The following is a 15,563-nucleotide window of genomic DNA, read 5'->3' as shown; positions in this document are numbered from 1 at the left end:
TATTAGTTTAAAAAGCCCCTATAGGGCTACAAACTGTAACAAGAGCATCATCAGTGTTACAAGAACATGGTGAGCCAACCAAAAAATAAAAAGCCTTTCAAAAACAGAATAAAAGTCTCATATAAATGCAAACATGTCAAAATCCAAAGGATGGATATAATTCCTATGACTACGGCCTAGGGGCTTTGACCTTTGTATTTTTTGGTTGGCTCACCATGTTCTTGTAACACTGATAATGCTCTTGTTACAGAGCGAAAACGTTTTGTTTCTATATTTGTAGCCCTATAGGGGCTTTTTAAACTAATATACCTTTTACCAAGACAAACATTTTTTATTAAATTTTACTTGTCATTAATGGTATACAGCCACCTACAGGAAATTCTTCCTCGTGAATTATAATACGATAAAGGCCAAACAGAAACAGCAATACAACAACGAATACAAGAAACAGAACAACAACAAACATAAGATCTGACAGAGAGGTCGGAGGAGGTAATAAAAGTAATTAGAGACCTAAAAATAATAAAAGTGCTGGAGAAAACGGAGTGCTAGCACACAAAGGAGTATACTGCAGCAAAACTACTTTTTATAAAAATATGGGGAAACGAAAAAATGCCACAGCAATGGAACATAGCACTCGTCTGCCCAAGTCACAAGGAAGGTGATAAAACTTTCTGAAAATTATAGAGGAATCGGACTAATAGAAGGAGTATATAAGATAATAGCATAAATTCTAAGAAGTAGAATAAAAACATACGAAACAGAGATAATAGGATAATACCAGGCTGGTTTCCGACACGGAAGAACAACAAAAATGCTAAAATTATTACACTGTGATGGGCAAAATCTAGGTTTGCATAATTATGCTCTTTATTGATTTTAAACATGCCTACTACTCCAAACTGACTATATGAAAGTAATGGGATCACAAGGAATACCAGAGAAATTGATACGATTAGTTAAAATGACGCTAACTAATACACTCAATAACGTCATGATAATATGTCTTTCAAATCAGTTTATAACGTCAACAGGGGATCAAAACAGAGAGACTTCCTGTCAAAAGATTTATTTGGCATGATTGACAAAAGACAACACTGCATAGGTTCCGCTGATGACTCGGTATTTCTGACAATTTCAAGAAGAAGAACTTTGAAAAATGTTTATAAAATTTGAAGAAGAATGTAGAAAATATGGCTTGACTATAAATGAAGAAAAAACTAAATATATGGAAATAAGAGGGGGAAATGCAGAATAAAATAAATGGGTCACTCTAAGGACGAATGATAGAGAGCATAAGTTTGAGAAGGTAACAGAATTTGAGTACCAGATACGAATAGAGGAGGCGAAGACAGAGAAATAGATAAAGGTTTGCTGAAAGGTAAAAAAGCAGTAAGATTATTAAACGCACTGTTGAAAGTAAAAAAGGTGTCCAGGGCAGCCAAGATTCAACTTATGAAACAATAGTGAGACCGACCGTATTGTAGCATGTGAAAATCGGACAATAAATCATAAAAAAAGCTGGAAATTTGGGAGAGTAAAGTTTTGGAAAGGAATGGCTCAGGAAAACAAACCAGGAGCTAGTGGAGATGTAAGGAAGACCTTAAATAACAGAACAGTTATATCGTTTTGACATGTACGAATTCCCAAAGAACGAAAAGTCCTAAGAATTATGCAAGCTCCAACGAAAGAAAAGAAGAGGGAGACCACGAAGGAAGTGTTTTGATGCCGTCCGGACTAATATAGAAGAAATAAGAAGAGGGGACTTTAGAGAACAAGTGGAGGATCGGAAAAAATGGAAGAATATAAACAAGACTATCGAAGCCAATGACCTCTAATGCTTGTAGTTTGTAGTTCTATTATATACAAACCCAAGAAGGTCACTTGGATGAATTGGTGAATAATCTGTTGGAAACTAATTTTTTGTGCTCAAAATATTCTTGTAACATTTAGCTACGTCTCATATTTACATAAAACAATCGTTTTATATTTATCATAAATTCCAGTTTTTAAACACTCACTTTGTATTGATTATACGTGCCAGACAAAAAATTATGCTTCATTAAATAAACGAAATGGAAAATTTTAGTCTATTATCTATCATTTTAAAACGGCGTAGTTTTTAATAGTGTTTTATTAATATGGGAAATTTACCAATTAGAGTTTTCTCACTTTTTATAGAAAGATTTAAGCCATAAAAGTAGATTTATATAAGCGGACACAAATAACTGTTTCGAACAGTAATAAGATATATACTAAATTTACAATCAAAATGCAGTAGAAATAAACAAACCAAGACACTTTAAATGCTACGAGGAGTACTACCAAATCATGATTTACAATGTATCTACATTGTGAACTATGATTCGGGAGTGCTCCTAGTAGCATTTAACGTGTCTTGGTTTGCTTATTTCTACTGCATCTTGATTGTAAATTTAGTATAGTTCTTTTTGTCTGACGCCTACCTCCATTTGTACTTCATCTGAGGGGCCTTCCCTTGTTAGGATTCGTGCTTTGGATCCCTTCATCGTCATTTTCGTGAGCCTTACTAGTTACTAGTCCTTGAATGCCTAGTTGTTTAATATCATTAATTAGCTCCTCCCTTATTACACTGTCAAACGCTTGCTTGTAGTCAATAAACAGTATATGTAGATCTACTTCGTGCTCGTAACTTTTTTCGACGATTTGCGTTACAATGTGTATTGCGTCTATTGTTGACTTACCTTCTCTGAATCCATGTAAAATATGGCATATCATACCATGACATATCATCTGTATTTGTGAAAAACATTGTGCTTTTATTTTGTACCACTCGGGTTTTTTACTCTTTGATAAAAATTTCTAACTTCTTTTAGAACATATTAGTTTCCTTTTATTATTTCTAGTTTTTCCAATAATTTACTCTTGTTTTGCCTGCATAATCGTTTCACTCCTTTTGGTTATATAATGCCGTTTTTCTGTATCAGTACTAATATTTTTCATTTTTGCGTTGTTCCTCTGCACTCGGATTCTTTTTCAGTTTTCATCAAACTAATGTTATCTCTTTTCTTTTTCTGCTTTCGAAGTGGTAGTGTGGACCTTCTCGGGGGTAGTAGATAATAAATACGGTACATTCCATGTCAAATCACTCAGGCAAAAAATTTTGGATCTCCGATTTGTCTGAAAATTGGTATATAGCTTCTGCGGGACGTAAAAATAAGATATTTAATGTCAAAAAATCTTCTTCTTCTTTTTTTCTCAAAATGTGATTTTATGCGATTTTACAGTGATTTGGTGTTTATTTAAACAAATTTGCATTTTCTGTCGTAAAGTATCAATGAAAAACATAATATTTTAATAGAAAGGACTCAAAAATGTCATTATATGGCACTATAACAAGTTATTTTGAATCAAAACAAGTTTTTGATCAAATTTTATAGTGTAAAAAACGTTAAAATACGTTTTTTACATTTTCCTCCATTCCCAAAATACATCATCATCGATTTGGCTGAAAATTTTCCCACAGATATCCAAAAGATAGAACTTTAAGTGGTTAGAAGGATTTGAATTATGTTACAATACCAAAAAAGTTACATGCAGTAATATCAGACTCAAAAGTATATATTAGTCCAGTCGGGATAGCATTTGACCTTGAATGCCGAGCTGCCCAAAATTTTATTTTTCTGATCTTTAAGGGAGTCAATAGTAGCCTAAATTTAAAATCACGAATGAATTCCTCCGTTACGTTAGCCGCCATCTTGATTTTAAAGGAGAACCTGTTTGGCTCAATATCTTCGCCATTTTTAACTTTTCGACAAAAATGGTAGGAACTGAAATTGTTCCAAATAAATCGTATTTACAATTATTACAATTTCTTTTTAACAAATTTTGTCGTGAGGTCGATATTTTCGAGTTAATTTTACTTACAGTAGACGCCTATATTTTTGACTATAATATTGCATGTAACTTTTTTGGTATTGTAATATAATTCAAATCCTTCTCACTACTTAAAGTCCTATGTTTTGTCTATCTGTGGGCAAATTTTCAGCCAAATCGATTATGATGTATTTTGGGAATGGAGAAAAATGTAAAAAAAGGTATTTTAACGTTTTCTACACTATAAAATTTGATCAAAAGCTTGTTTTGAATCAAAGTAACTTGTTATAATGCCATATAATGACATTTTTGAGTCCTTTCTATTAAAATATTATGTTTTTCATTGATACTTTACGATAGAAAATGCAAATTTGTATAAATAAACACCAAATCACTGTAAAATCGCATAAAATAACATTTTGAGAAAAAAAGAAGAAGAATATTTTTTGACCTTAAATATCTTATTTGTACGTCCCGCAGAAGCTATATACCAATTTTCAGACAAATCAGAGGTCCAAAATTTTTTTTGCTCCAAAATTGAGTGATTTGAAATGGAATGACCCATACATAATCTACCATTAGGTATTAGGATATACCCATCAACACCATTAGAAATTCTAACCAATTTTGAACTTTACTTTCGAAATAAAGAAACAAATTAAATTAATTGAAATATGATAATTTATCGTATACCTATAATTATATACAGCACTGTTTCTAATTACCATTTTTCTTTCCAGGTCGTATTTGCCGACGATAAAGGCATGTCCCTTACTCACGTCCGCGTGATGACTGAACCATCCAACGTCCCACCTCTATGGAGCTACAGATTCCTAGCAGAAGTAACTCAAGGACTGAACGCAGATCCCGTGGGACATGTCGACAGTTGGGAAATAACCTTTCCTCAACCTGCTTCTGATTACGTTGCTTTCCGAAAGAGGCTAGATACGGATAATGTCAGTCTAGAAAACGTTATCATCAAGGAGGCTGAGGATAGCATACTGGGTACCGTTAAAGTGAGAAACTTATCTTTCCACAAAGAGGTTTTTGTGAGGTGAGTCAAAGAAATGTAATCTATACTTTTAAAAGTTAACATCGTTTGTATGTATACATATAAGCTGTATACTCCCGTGGAAGTTATAGCTGTTTTTCACTTTAATGATCCGTTAAGACATGGGGGATCAGTCCACTTTTCTTCTAATCTGTCTCCTCAAAACTTTTGGTGTGTCTTCGTTTCCGTCACTACTTTTCTCCACTCATTTCGGTTCTCAGTCTTTTTTTTCCAGTTTCAAATTCCCATAACTCCTAAGTCGTTTTCGACTTGCTGTTTCCATCTTGCTTTTGGTCTGCATCGTGCTCTTGTGATGGTAATAACTTTAATGGGATCATCTTCACTTTTTCTACTTATATGACCATACCACCTTATTCTTCGTGCTTTTGCTTCTTTCACTATGTTTTCTCCTTCCATCCATTGTACTATTTCGTGGTTCATCCAGGGTCTTCTTTCGTTTTCATTTATTACTTTTGGTCCCAGAATGTTGCGCATTATTTTTCTTTCAAATACTTTCAGCTGTTCTTCTTCCTTTAACGTTAGGGTGTTGGTTTCTATGTCCTACATTACCACTGGCCTTATGGTAGTCTTATATATTTGCATCTTTGTATTTCTGCTTAATTTTTTATCTTTTATTATTTGTTTATTTTTGTGGTAAGCTCTATTTCTTGCTTGTAGTTTCTGTTTCAGGTCTATTCTTTCATTATCTCTACTAATCATCGTTCCCAAGTATTTGAATGTATCTACTTCCTCAAATCTGTAATTATCTATTATCATTTGTGTTAGTTTTGTTTTCTTGAATCTGCTTGCGTTCATGTACTTTGTTTTTTCCATATTTATGTCTAGTCCTCTTCTTTTTGCCACTTTTTCTATTTCAGAGAATGCCTTAATTAATGCTCTTTTGTCCCGGGCTATTATAACGATATCATCTGCATAACCTACTATTTGTACTGCATTTTTATTAATTATTCCGTTATTTGTTGCTTCCTTTATTGCATAATCTAGAGCTGTAATGAATAACTCAGTTGACAAGGCATCCCCTTGTCTGACTCCGTTTTGGACCCTAATCTTCTCTGTTGCCTTTTGACCTAACATCGTTTATTTTTTTAAATTATGACTACATGTTTATTTTTTTACTTTTGCATATTTCCAACTATTCGGTTGTTTGTATACACAGTATACATTGGGATCACAGTATACAGTATCAGTATACTGATTTCATTTTTAATTTTAATACTATTTATTATACTATTACTATTAGTATTTATTCTTGCTGTGCCTATCCATGACAAATGTTGGCGATAGTTATGGCAATCTGTATCTTATCTGCAGCAGCGCGTAAAAGCTGTACAGATGTTAGGTTGAACATAACCTAATTTGCTAAATTTATTTAAAAAAAGTCGTCTTTTATGCTTGTGTCTGCATCGTCACTTGGGGCAAGAACTGCTACCACTATTTCGTGACCATTTTTTTCTATTTCTAGTAAAATTATTTAGAATCGCAGCGTACGTAGAATCTGTTTTTCTATTGTTGAAAGCCCTTTTGTGTTCTACTATCCGTTTTTCAAAGGTTCTGTCAGTTTGACCGATGTAATTTTTTGGACAGTCTTCACATGTCAGTTTGTAAATCAAGTGAATTTCCCTCAAGTAACGGTCGAATCAATCAATTATTTTAGTGATATGTTTATTAATTTTTATAGTGAATGCATTTTTTTTTGTTCTAGGTGTTCCACTAACGATTGGAAAAATTATGAAGACTGTTTTTGTACCTACGTGCCAAACAATATGAATACTAATATTAATGTTCTTTACGATACCTTCTCTTTCAAAATTCCAATTCCGGTTAACACTAAAAAGCTTGAATTTTGTGCGTGCTTCAAATGCGATGGAAAAGAATACTGGGATAATAACTACAATAAGAATTATGTGCTCTTAAAGAAATCTACTCTTCACAGATCTCTGTCCAACGATGATATCTATTCGAGAAAGGAAACTAAAAGCCAGGTAGGTTTACATTGACTGTTATGAAGTAGAGAAATTGGTATAATACTTATTAGGCCCTATTTCACATTTAGTTAAATATACAAAAAGTAAACTACATCCTTAAAATAATTCAATAAATTAAACAAAAAACTCTCCAAAATTATATTCGAAAACCCTGGTCCTTTTTTTATACTTTTATCTAGAGGTTTTAGTATGATAAGGTTAACCACCATGTTGAATATAAATCTTATATTGTGAAACAAAAATTTTAATACATCCCCTAGATAATTATAAACAGAAGATAACTGACATTGTGAAACTGGCGGTTATATGAAACCACTATATTTTACTTTATGTAATCTTTATATCGAACTATTCTGAGTGAAAGTAAATTTAATTCCTGTTGTTCTGAGTTCGAATGCAAAACAATGGAGTCAAAAACTTCATGTTAATGGTGTCTATATCTCTAAAGCCATTCTAATTAAGAAAAATTTAAATATTTCATTCACAGAAGCCAAAAACGGATGTTGTAATCATGTGAAATGAAAACAAAAGAGGATCAGTAGAAATAGTCAGAATCACAATATTTTAACTAGAAATTTGACCATTACTGTACCAGAAGAACTATAGAATGGAAACGATCGTCTTTATTAAACGATCATAGAATACGAGTACAATTTATTTATGGAAACTTATATATGGATCAGAGACATGGACACTGTCGAAAAGCGATGAGAACTTATTAGGTACGTTTGAACGAAAAATCCTTAGACACATATATAAGGGGGTGAAAGAAAATGACGTATGGCGCAGAAGATATAATTTTGAACTATACGCAGCATACAACGAACCCGACGTCATAACATCCATAAAGATCGGACGTCTGCGCTGGATGGGCCATGTTGAACGAATGTTGGAGACCGAAACACCAAAACATATAATGAAGCAAACACCAGTAGGGAAAAGGTCAAAGGGAAGACCCATTGGATACATGGAACAAGTGGAACAAGATCTGAAAACACTTGAGATTACCCACTGGAAGAACAAAGCAAGGAACAGAACAGAATGGCGGAAAATTCTAGAACAAGCCAAGAACCAAAAAGGGTTGTCGAGCTACTGATGATGATTTTATTTATTTAGCGTATGGACTTTCTCAGTACGATAAATACACAAATGTACTGATGATGATGATGATCTGCTATAAACATATCTTACTGCAGCCAATTGCATTCATCCATGATATCCATTTCAAAATTATTTAACTCCTGCTGTGTGTGTGTCTCCTGCTATTTAGTACTTCGTAGTTGGGCAAGATATCGTTGACTATTTCAGCTTTTCTGCTACAGAGTTAGTCCGCAGATTAAGTCTCCATAAAATAGCCCCATTGTGAATAGAGAACCTTTGGCTGACGCGTGCCCAGTATGGAAGTTGTTGTGACTTTGAGTTGATTCCTGCTTGTTTTCTGCATATCCGTCAATATACGGTTTTTAGTAGTTTTAAAGGGTGCCAGCTACAAGATTTTTCGGCTCTGGGTCGAAGTACTTTGTATCTGATCCTTCTCTGTCAAAATAATCAGCTCTTTCATTGTCGTAAATTCCCTGGTGACCTAGATAGAACCCATATGATTGTGACAATAATTATGTTCGATTACTCTATCGAGTTTTCACATCATTTCACACTAGCCTAAAGTGTATCTTAGGACTTATAATAAGAGTCCCCATGGCTGGTTAACTATCTGTACATTTCTTAATCCGCTTCAGTTGGAAAGCCTTGTATTCATTTCTCTTGCATAATGCAACACTGCATAATGCAAGTAAATCTGTGTACCTCCCTTTTGTAACTACAGTCAGACCCTATTGCTTTCTATACCCGATTATGCTATTAAATTTACCGTAGGCTGAGAAGACCAGGTTATTCGTCTAGCACGTTATAATATCTGTCGTTGCCCTATCAGTTCAGCTATCAGCTCATTCATGGCCAGATTTGACAAGATAAAAGATAAGACTCCCCTTAAGGGCAGCATCTGGCTAAGGGATCCTCAGCAAGCAGTGTATCCATCGGTGGTTTGTTTCATCCATTCCTTTTAGAAAAACCACCCTTGTGATTACTTTGTAACATGTGTTGGGAAATACTCCCTCTATATCGAGAAATTTACCCAACATTACCTCTTGGTTTTCCCGAATGTTACTCTACTCTCTATACGAGATGGTGCAATGCCGTTTCTGTGGAGAATCATGCCCAATACGCTTACTGTCCCTGATGTATCGAACCAAGACACCATCCCTAAAGTGCCCCTTAATTAGTTTTTCTAAGAAGAATAACGTTTTCTGGCGATTCGCATACGTAGTACGACCTTCAAACTGACTATAAATGATTTTGCGATAAATACGGTGCTTTTGTACACTGATTTTTAGAAAAAACGCAGAAACACGTGAAGTAATACTTGAAGGGGGGAGACATTATGCCATATTTAAGCTTGACGTGAAAGGCACCCTCTCACCCCCCGTATCATCGCTAATTTTTTTTAATTACTTCCACCTTTTTATTTTATATCTGATTTCAAAAATGTATAATAATTCTTAAAGTGATTAGTTTATGAAAAAAATAAAAATACCAAAAGCAAGAAAATTGGATTGAAAAAAATGATTTTTTAAACAATTTTTTTTTATATATATGTACAAACATTTAGAATGAACATTTCAGTACGAAAAATGTTAACAATAATAATTATTCAAAATGACTTGAACTTTTGAATAATTCCTGTTAAATTTTTGAATAATTATTGTTAAAATTTTTGGTAGTGAAATCTTCATTCTAAATGTTATATCCCGTATCATCGCTAATTTTTTTTAATTACTTCCACCTTTTTATTTTATATCTGATTTCAAAAATGTATAATAATTCTTAAAGTGATTAGTTTATGAAAAAAATAAAAATACCAAAAGCAAGAAAATTGGATTGAAAAAAATGATTTTTTAAACAATTTTTTTTTATATATATGTACAAACATTTAGAATGAACATTTCAGTACGAAAAATGTTAACAATAATAATTATTCAAAATGACTTGAACTTTTGAATAATTCCTGTTAAATTTTTGAATAATTATTGTTAAAATTTTTGGTAGTGAAATCTTCATTCTAAATGTTATATCCCGTATCATCGCTAATTTTTTTTAATTACTTCCACCTTTTTATTTTATATCTGATTTCAAAAATGTATAATAATTCTTAAAGTGATTAGTTTATGAAAAAAATAAAAATACCAAAAGCAAGAAAATTGGATTGAAAAAAATGATTTTTTAAACAATTTTTTTTTTATATATATGTACAAACATTTAGAATGAACATTTCACTACGAAAAATGTTAACAATAATAATTATTCAAAATGACTTGAACTTTTGAATAATTCCTGTTAAATTTTTGAATAATTATTGTTAAAATTTTTGGTAGTGAAATCTTCATTCTAAATGTTATATAATTTAAAAAAAAATACTTTTATTTAATCCAGTTTTCTTGCTTTTGTATTTATTTTTCTCATAAACTAATCACGTTAAGCATCAAGTGTTATACATTTTTGAAATCAGTACAAAGAGGAGAATCCAAATATCGAATAAAAAAGGTGGAAGTAATTTAAAAAAAAATAAGGGATGATACGGAGGGTGAGAGCGGAAGCTTAAATATGGCATAATGTCTCCCCCTTCAAGTATTATTTGACGTGTTTTTACATTTTTTTTTCTCAAAAACTGTGGTTCAAAAGTTATTTAAGGTGGATAGTTTTATCTGAAAAGCACTATGTGTAGAGATAAACATGATCCAAGAGCCATTAAGTAAGAACTCATAAATCACCAGAGAAGTAATGCCTTAAGTACTAAAAAATTGAGTAATTAAACAAATCCTCTACTTCTGGTGCTTACAACGGTCACGCAGTAGCCTAAACCATGTCCTACCTAGCATTAACAGCCTGCTCATAGTTCTGAGTCTTCTCCAAACTTCAATTAAGCATTGCCCAGATATCTTAAGTTTTCCGATGATTTCTGCAATGTATTCAAATTTTTCTCTAATTTTGGTTTCCATATCAACTTGACACTAGTCTTTTTGCTGTTTTTTTAAGCATTTCTATTAATTTTTGGGTCCTTACCTATGGAGCAAGTGTATGCTCTTACCAAGTGTAGATATAAGCGCTAAGTAGGCTAGTAAACTTTTTAGGTCAAAAGTTAATTACTATTTACAAAACGTGAAATAATTCTAAATGATGTTTCTTATTTTATTCAAGGTGAATGTTCCCCCTTATATTATTTTTAATTTCATAATATCAATATAATAAGATCAATTTGTTATCTCGGTGGTTAAAAATAGATGATAATTGGACATCTGTTTAAAAACATTTATATTTTATTAGTGGTGTCTTAAAAAATAAGCCATCTTTATTAATAATTATTGGTGTTGCCTTTATAAAATGTAAAAGATGAGAGACTCGGAATTAATAGTACCTAAACAACATTATTTAGGTTTTTACTCAGACACTTCAATTAATTAATGTAATGTAGCATATACATGTAGCATGTAGCAAATACCATTGACACCATTTTTTGTTACAGGGTCTCTAAAATGTAACAAAACCACGTAGTATTATAGTGGTTAAGTGGTTTATCAACATTGAGCTTGTTCATAATTCCTGAGTCTTTCACTTCTTCTGCATTGCTTGCAAACTTATTGACTGTGATATTGAAAGTAAACCAAAATCATTTGTTTCTAGGCAATAAGAAAATGTAATGATATAGTACAAGCAAAAATGGAATCGTGGTCAGAATTTGCTAGTTGGACACATTTAGATAATAATAGTCCTTACTGGTAAGGGCCAGTTTTGCGTTTTTGTGTTAGACCATGAACGGCAGCAAATTTTAAGGATGTAAAATAGTTAGTATTACTTTTTATTTACTACTTCCATGTGTGTTTGCCTTTCATAAAAAAAATAATCATTAATGATGGGCTGTTTGCTAGTACTTACCATAGTACGAGATCCGAATATCGGTCGACCTGCACCCATCTGCTCTCCTGATGAAACATTTTTTTTATTAAATTGTATACATAGACAAATACGACTTGCATGGGTTGCCTATCAAAATCGTGTCATGGCTATCCTTAAGGGGGGGCGTAGGGGTTGAAATCAATATTTCAAGCACATTTTTTTTTTTGAAAGTATGGTAGAATTATTTTATTTTTAAGCATATTTAGTACAATTCAAATAGAGAAACGAAGAGCAAGGAATCTGTCTACTCACCTAACATTTATTGATCTGGAAAAAGCCTACGACACGGTACCTTTAAAAAAACTCTTTGAAATTTTGACCACGATAGGCATAAGCGAAGCATATGTGCGAGCAATTCAAAATATGTATCAAAATCCGAAAAGCTGTATTAAACAGGGAAAATCTATGTCGAAACCATTCCCTATTACAAAAGGTTTAAGGCAAGGGTGCTGCTTATCGCCAACACTATTTAAAATATACATCCAGAAAGCTCTGGAGCAATGGAGGAAAACAGTTGCTGGGATGGGAATAATGATTCAAGAAAACTGCTTAACAACTTTGTTTTTTGCTGATGACCAAGTAATTCTTGCGAACGATGAACATGATATGGATTATATGCTAAGAAAGTTACAGATCGAATATGAAAAATGGGGCCTATGTATGAACATGGAGAAAACGGAATATTTGAGAATAGGAGAGGAAGCCGAAGATCCGGAATTAGAGTTAAGAAATATAAGGAAATGTAAGGAATATAGATACTTAGGTTAGGTAGATAAGAAGGAACTACAAAAAGAGACATACAGCATAGGATACAGCAAGGAAGGAAAGCAACTCGTATTTTAAATGGTCTACTATGGTCTAACAAGGTGAAGCTGAACACAAAGTTAACAATCTACAGAACAATTGTGGAACCTATTATAACTTATGGAGCAGAGTGTTGGCAACTCACAGGAAAGGAAAGAAAAAATATAGAAGTAGCGGAAATGGATTACTTACGTAGAGCATGCAGAGTATCTAGATTAGAACACGTACCAAATGAGGAAATAAGACGACGGACAAAGAGTTTATATTCTACGGTTGACCATATAGAAACAAAAAAATTGCTATGGTATGGTCATGTTTTGAGGATGTCAGAGGAAAGATGGCCAAAAAGAGCATTAAATTACACACCCATAAATAGAAGAAGAAGATTAAGGCCTAGAAAAACATGGAAGAAAGGCATAGAACAGTCTATGGCAGATAGAGCTATTGACGAAAACGAATGGGTGGATAGAAAAAGATAGCGAGCGAAATGTGGGATGCGGAGGAGACCGTAGGAACCCCACTACTTATATATAGTACAATTCATAGATTATTCAAGAAAAATTCAAGGAAATATATTAAAAAATAAGCCAACACTGGTAAATTTTAAAGACACTTTAAAAAACAATGAATTTTGCGGTGGACATCAGAATGGATCATGGTAAACAAATAATTCAAAAAGATTTTATTAGCTTATGAGTTTCTCGAGGTAACGATGTCGAGTTTTTTAGTTTTATCGACTTTTGGATTTTTAGTATCACTCGGAAGTCAAAACAACGATTTTTTTTGCAAAAAGGGTGAAAATCAACGTAGTTATCATTGTTAAACAAAAAATAAGCAAAAAACAAAAAATATCTTGACAGCGTTACATCAAGGAATGTATAAAGAAAATATATACAAAACTCCAGGTGGATTGGTCGAGTAGTTTTTGAGTTACAATATCTAGAGCCTTTGAAAAAAGCAGTTTTGAGGAAAACGCGTTTAAAGTATTGTCAACTTTTATTTTCAATTTCTTTTTTGTCTGTCAAATAGTAAAGTGATGCACACCGGATTATATTTTTGAATCGCGGAATAATTTACAAAAAAGTGAGGACAGCTATTGACCGTTTCTCACTACGCTCAAGCGAGCTGGCGCGAACTTGCTAATTGCTGCAAAGCGAGGATATTCAACACTATCTCCCGACCTTCGACTCGCTTTGCAGCAGGTTCACGCCAGCGCGCTTGAACGTAGTGAACAAGGTCACGAGCTGTTCTCGTTATCTTTTGTAAATTACTCCGCGATGCAAAAACATATTCCGGTGTGCATCATTTTACGATTTGACAGACAAAAAAGAAATTGAAAATAAAAGTTGACAATAGTTAAAACGCGTTTTCTTCAAAACTGCTTTTTTCAAAGCCTGTCTACATTGTAACTCAAAAACCACTTGACCGATCCACCTTGAATACTTTTGAATTCTTTATTTACCATGATCCAATGATGAGTTCTGATGTGTCCACCGCAAAATTCATTGTTTTTTAAGGTATCTTTAAAAATGTGCCACCGTTGGTTTATTTTTCAATATTTTCCTTGAATTTTTTCTTGAATAATCTATGAATTGTACTGAATATGCTTATTTAATTTAAAAATAAAATAATTCTACCATACTATCAAAAAAAAGTGCTTGAAATATTGATTTCAACCCCAACCCCTTAAGGATAGCTATGACACGATTTTGATAGGCAACCCATGTAAGTCGTATTTGTCTATGCATGAAATTTAATAAAAAAAATGTTTCATCCGGAAAGCAGATGGGTGCAGGTCGACCTATATTCGGATCTTAGACTACCATGTCTGCTTTCCATTTAATAATATTGCACGTTCTAAAATATTTAAATACGGTTTCACTTTTTTTCGGTTTGTTTTGGGTATATGACTTTTGTAACAGGTAATTTTTTAGCATCAATAAGCATGTCGTCTTCTTCACCTTCTCTACAAATTAAAGAAGCAAGCATTTGGACTTCATAAGTCCCAGATTTTCTGTGCATCGGTTTATATACAATTTCACTCATTTTGAGTCATTTTTACCAAATTTTTGGTCATAACTTTGCAAAGTATATATTTGTTGTCGTCTTGTTAAGGCGTGTCGAATAATATATCGCTTGTACTCCTTCGGCGACTTAAAAGAGTTACTTCCGGTTGCAACTCATGAACCGGAAAACCGAGGTCAAATTTCTCTCACCTTTAATACCATCTCTGGGTTATAAGCTCTCATTCAACACCTCATTTGCCATTCTATCTGTTCTAATAACGGAGAGGTTGTGTTCACGGACAGTCAAACAATCAGAAATGGATAACTCAAGGTTTTTGCCATTTTATTAATGTTGTAAAATGGGTGAAAACAAAACTTATCGACAAAATATCATCTGTATTTATTTAATTTATACGCTCCGTTGCTAAAAAACGTGTACTCTCCTCGTCGCTCTATATATTTTTTTTCTTTTTCTGTAGAGATGACGCTGTCTGTTTTTCAATGTGCCTCCAGTAAGTGGCTTTTCCACTGTTTTAATGGCCTTCCCACTGATCGTCCTTCTATTGGAGAACCGTCTCTCGCCGTCTGTACTACTTTATTTGTTGTCGTTTGGCTTATATTTTCGTTCCATTCTTCTCTTCTATTTCTTACCCAGTCATTGTTGTTCTCCGCCTTGCATCTCCATCGTATATCTATACTTCTAACTCTGTCCCATAGTGTCTTACCATGAATTTTTCTTAGGATTTTTATCTTTGCTGTTTCTAGCATTCTTTCCTAGAAACAAATCGGCTCTTATTGCTCTATTAACTTGTTCTTCCACTTCTGTTTCGAGCT

General features: G+C 33.0%; 1 protein-coding gene across 8 annotated transcripts in view; it reads left to right on the top strand.

Annotated features, from left to right (window-relative positions):
* The window catches only part of LOC114326792 (protein phosphatase 1 regulatory subunit 3B), a 355,647-nt gene that overhangs the window by 328,307 nt on the left and 11,777 nt on the right, over window positions 1–15,563 (top strand). For 7 of the 8 annotated variants that reach the window (XM_028275230.2, XM_028275231.2, XM_050648670.1 and 4 more), the window contains 3 exons: window positions 4,596–4,909; window positions 6,630–6,909; window positions 11,647–11,807. In XM_028275230.2, coding sequence (XP_028131031.1) covers window positions 4,596–4,909; window positions 6,630–6,909; window positions 11,647–11,745 — 693 coding nt within the window. In that variant the 3' untranslated portion in view covers window positions 11,746–11,807. The remainder of the gene's footprint in view (window positions 1–4,595; window positions 4,910–6,629; window positions 6,910–11,646; window positions 11,808–15,563) is intronic. The other variant, XM_050648671.1, reaches the window with a different exon arrangement.

This window comes from Diabrotica virgifera, chromosome 4 (assembly GCF_917563875.1).
Source record: "Diabrotica virgifera virgifera chromosome 4, PGI_DIABVI_V3a".
Taxonomy (NCBI): domain Eukaryota; kingdom Metazoa; phylum Arthropoda; class Insecta; order Coleoptera; family Chrysomelidae; genus Diabrotica; species Diabrotica virgifera.
The sequence above is the reverse complement of the archived record's forward strand: the minus strand, read 5'-3'. Positions and strand labels throughout refer to the sequence as shown.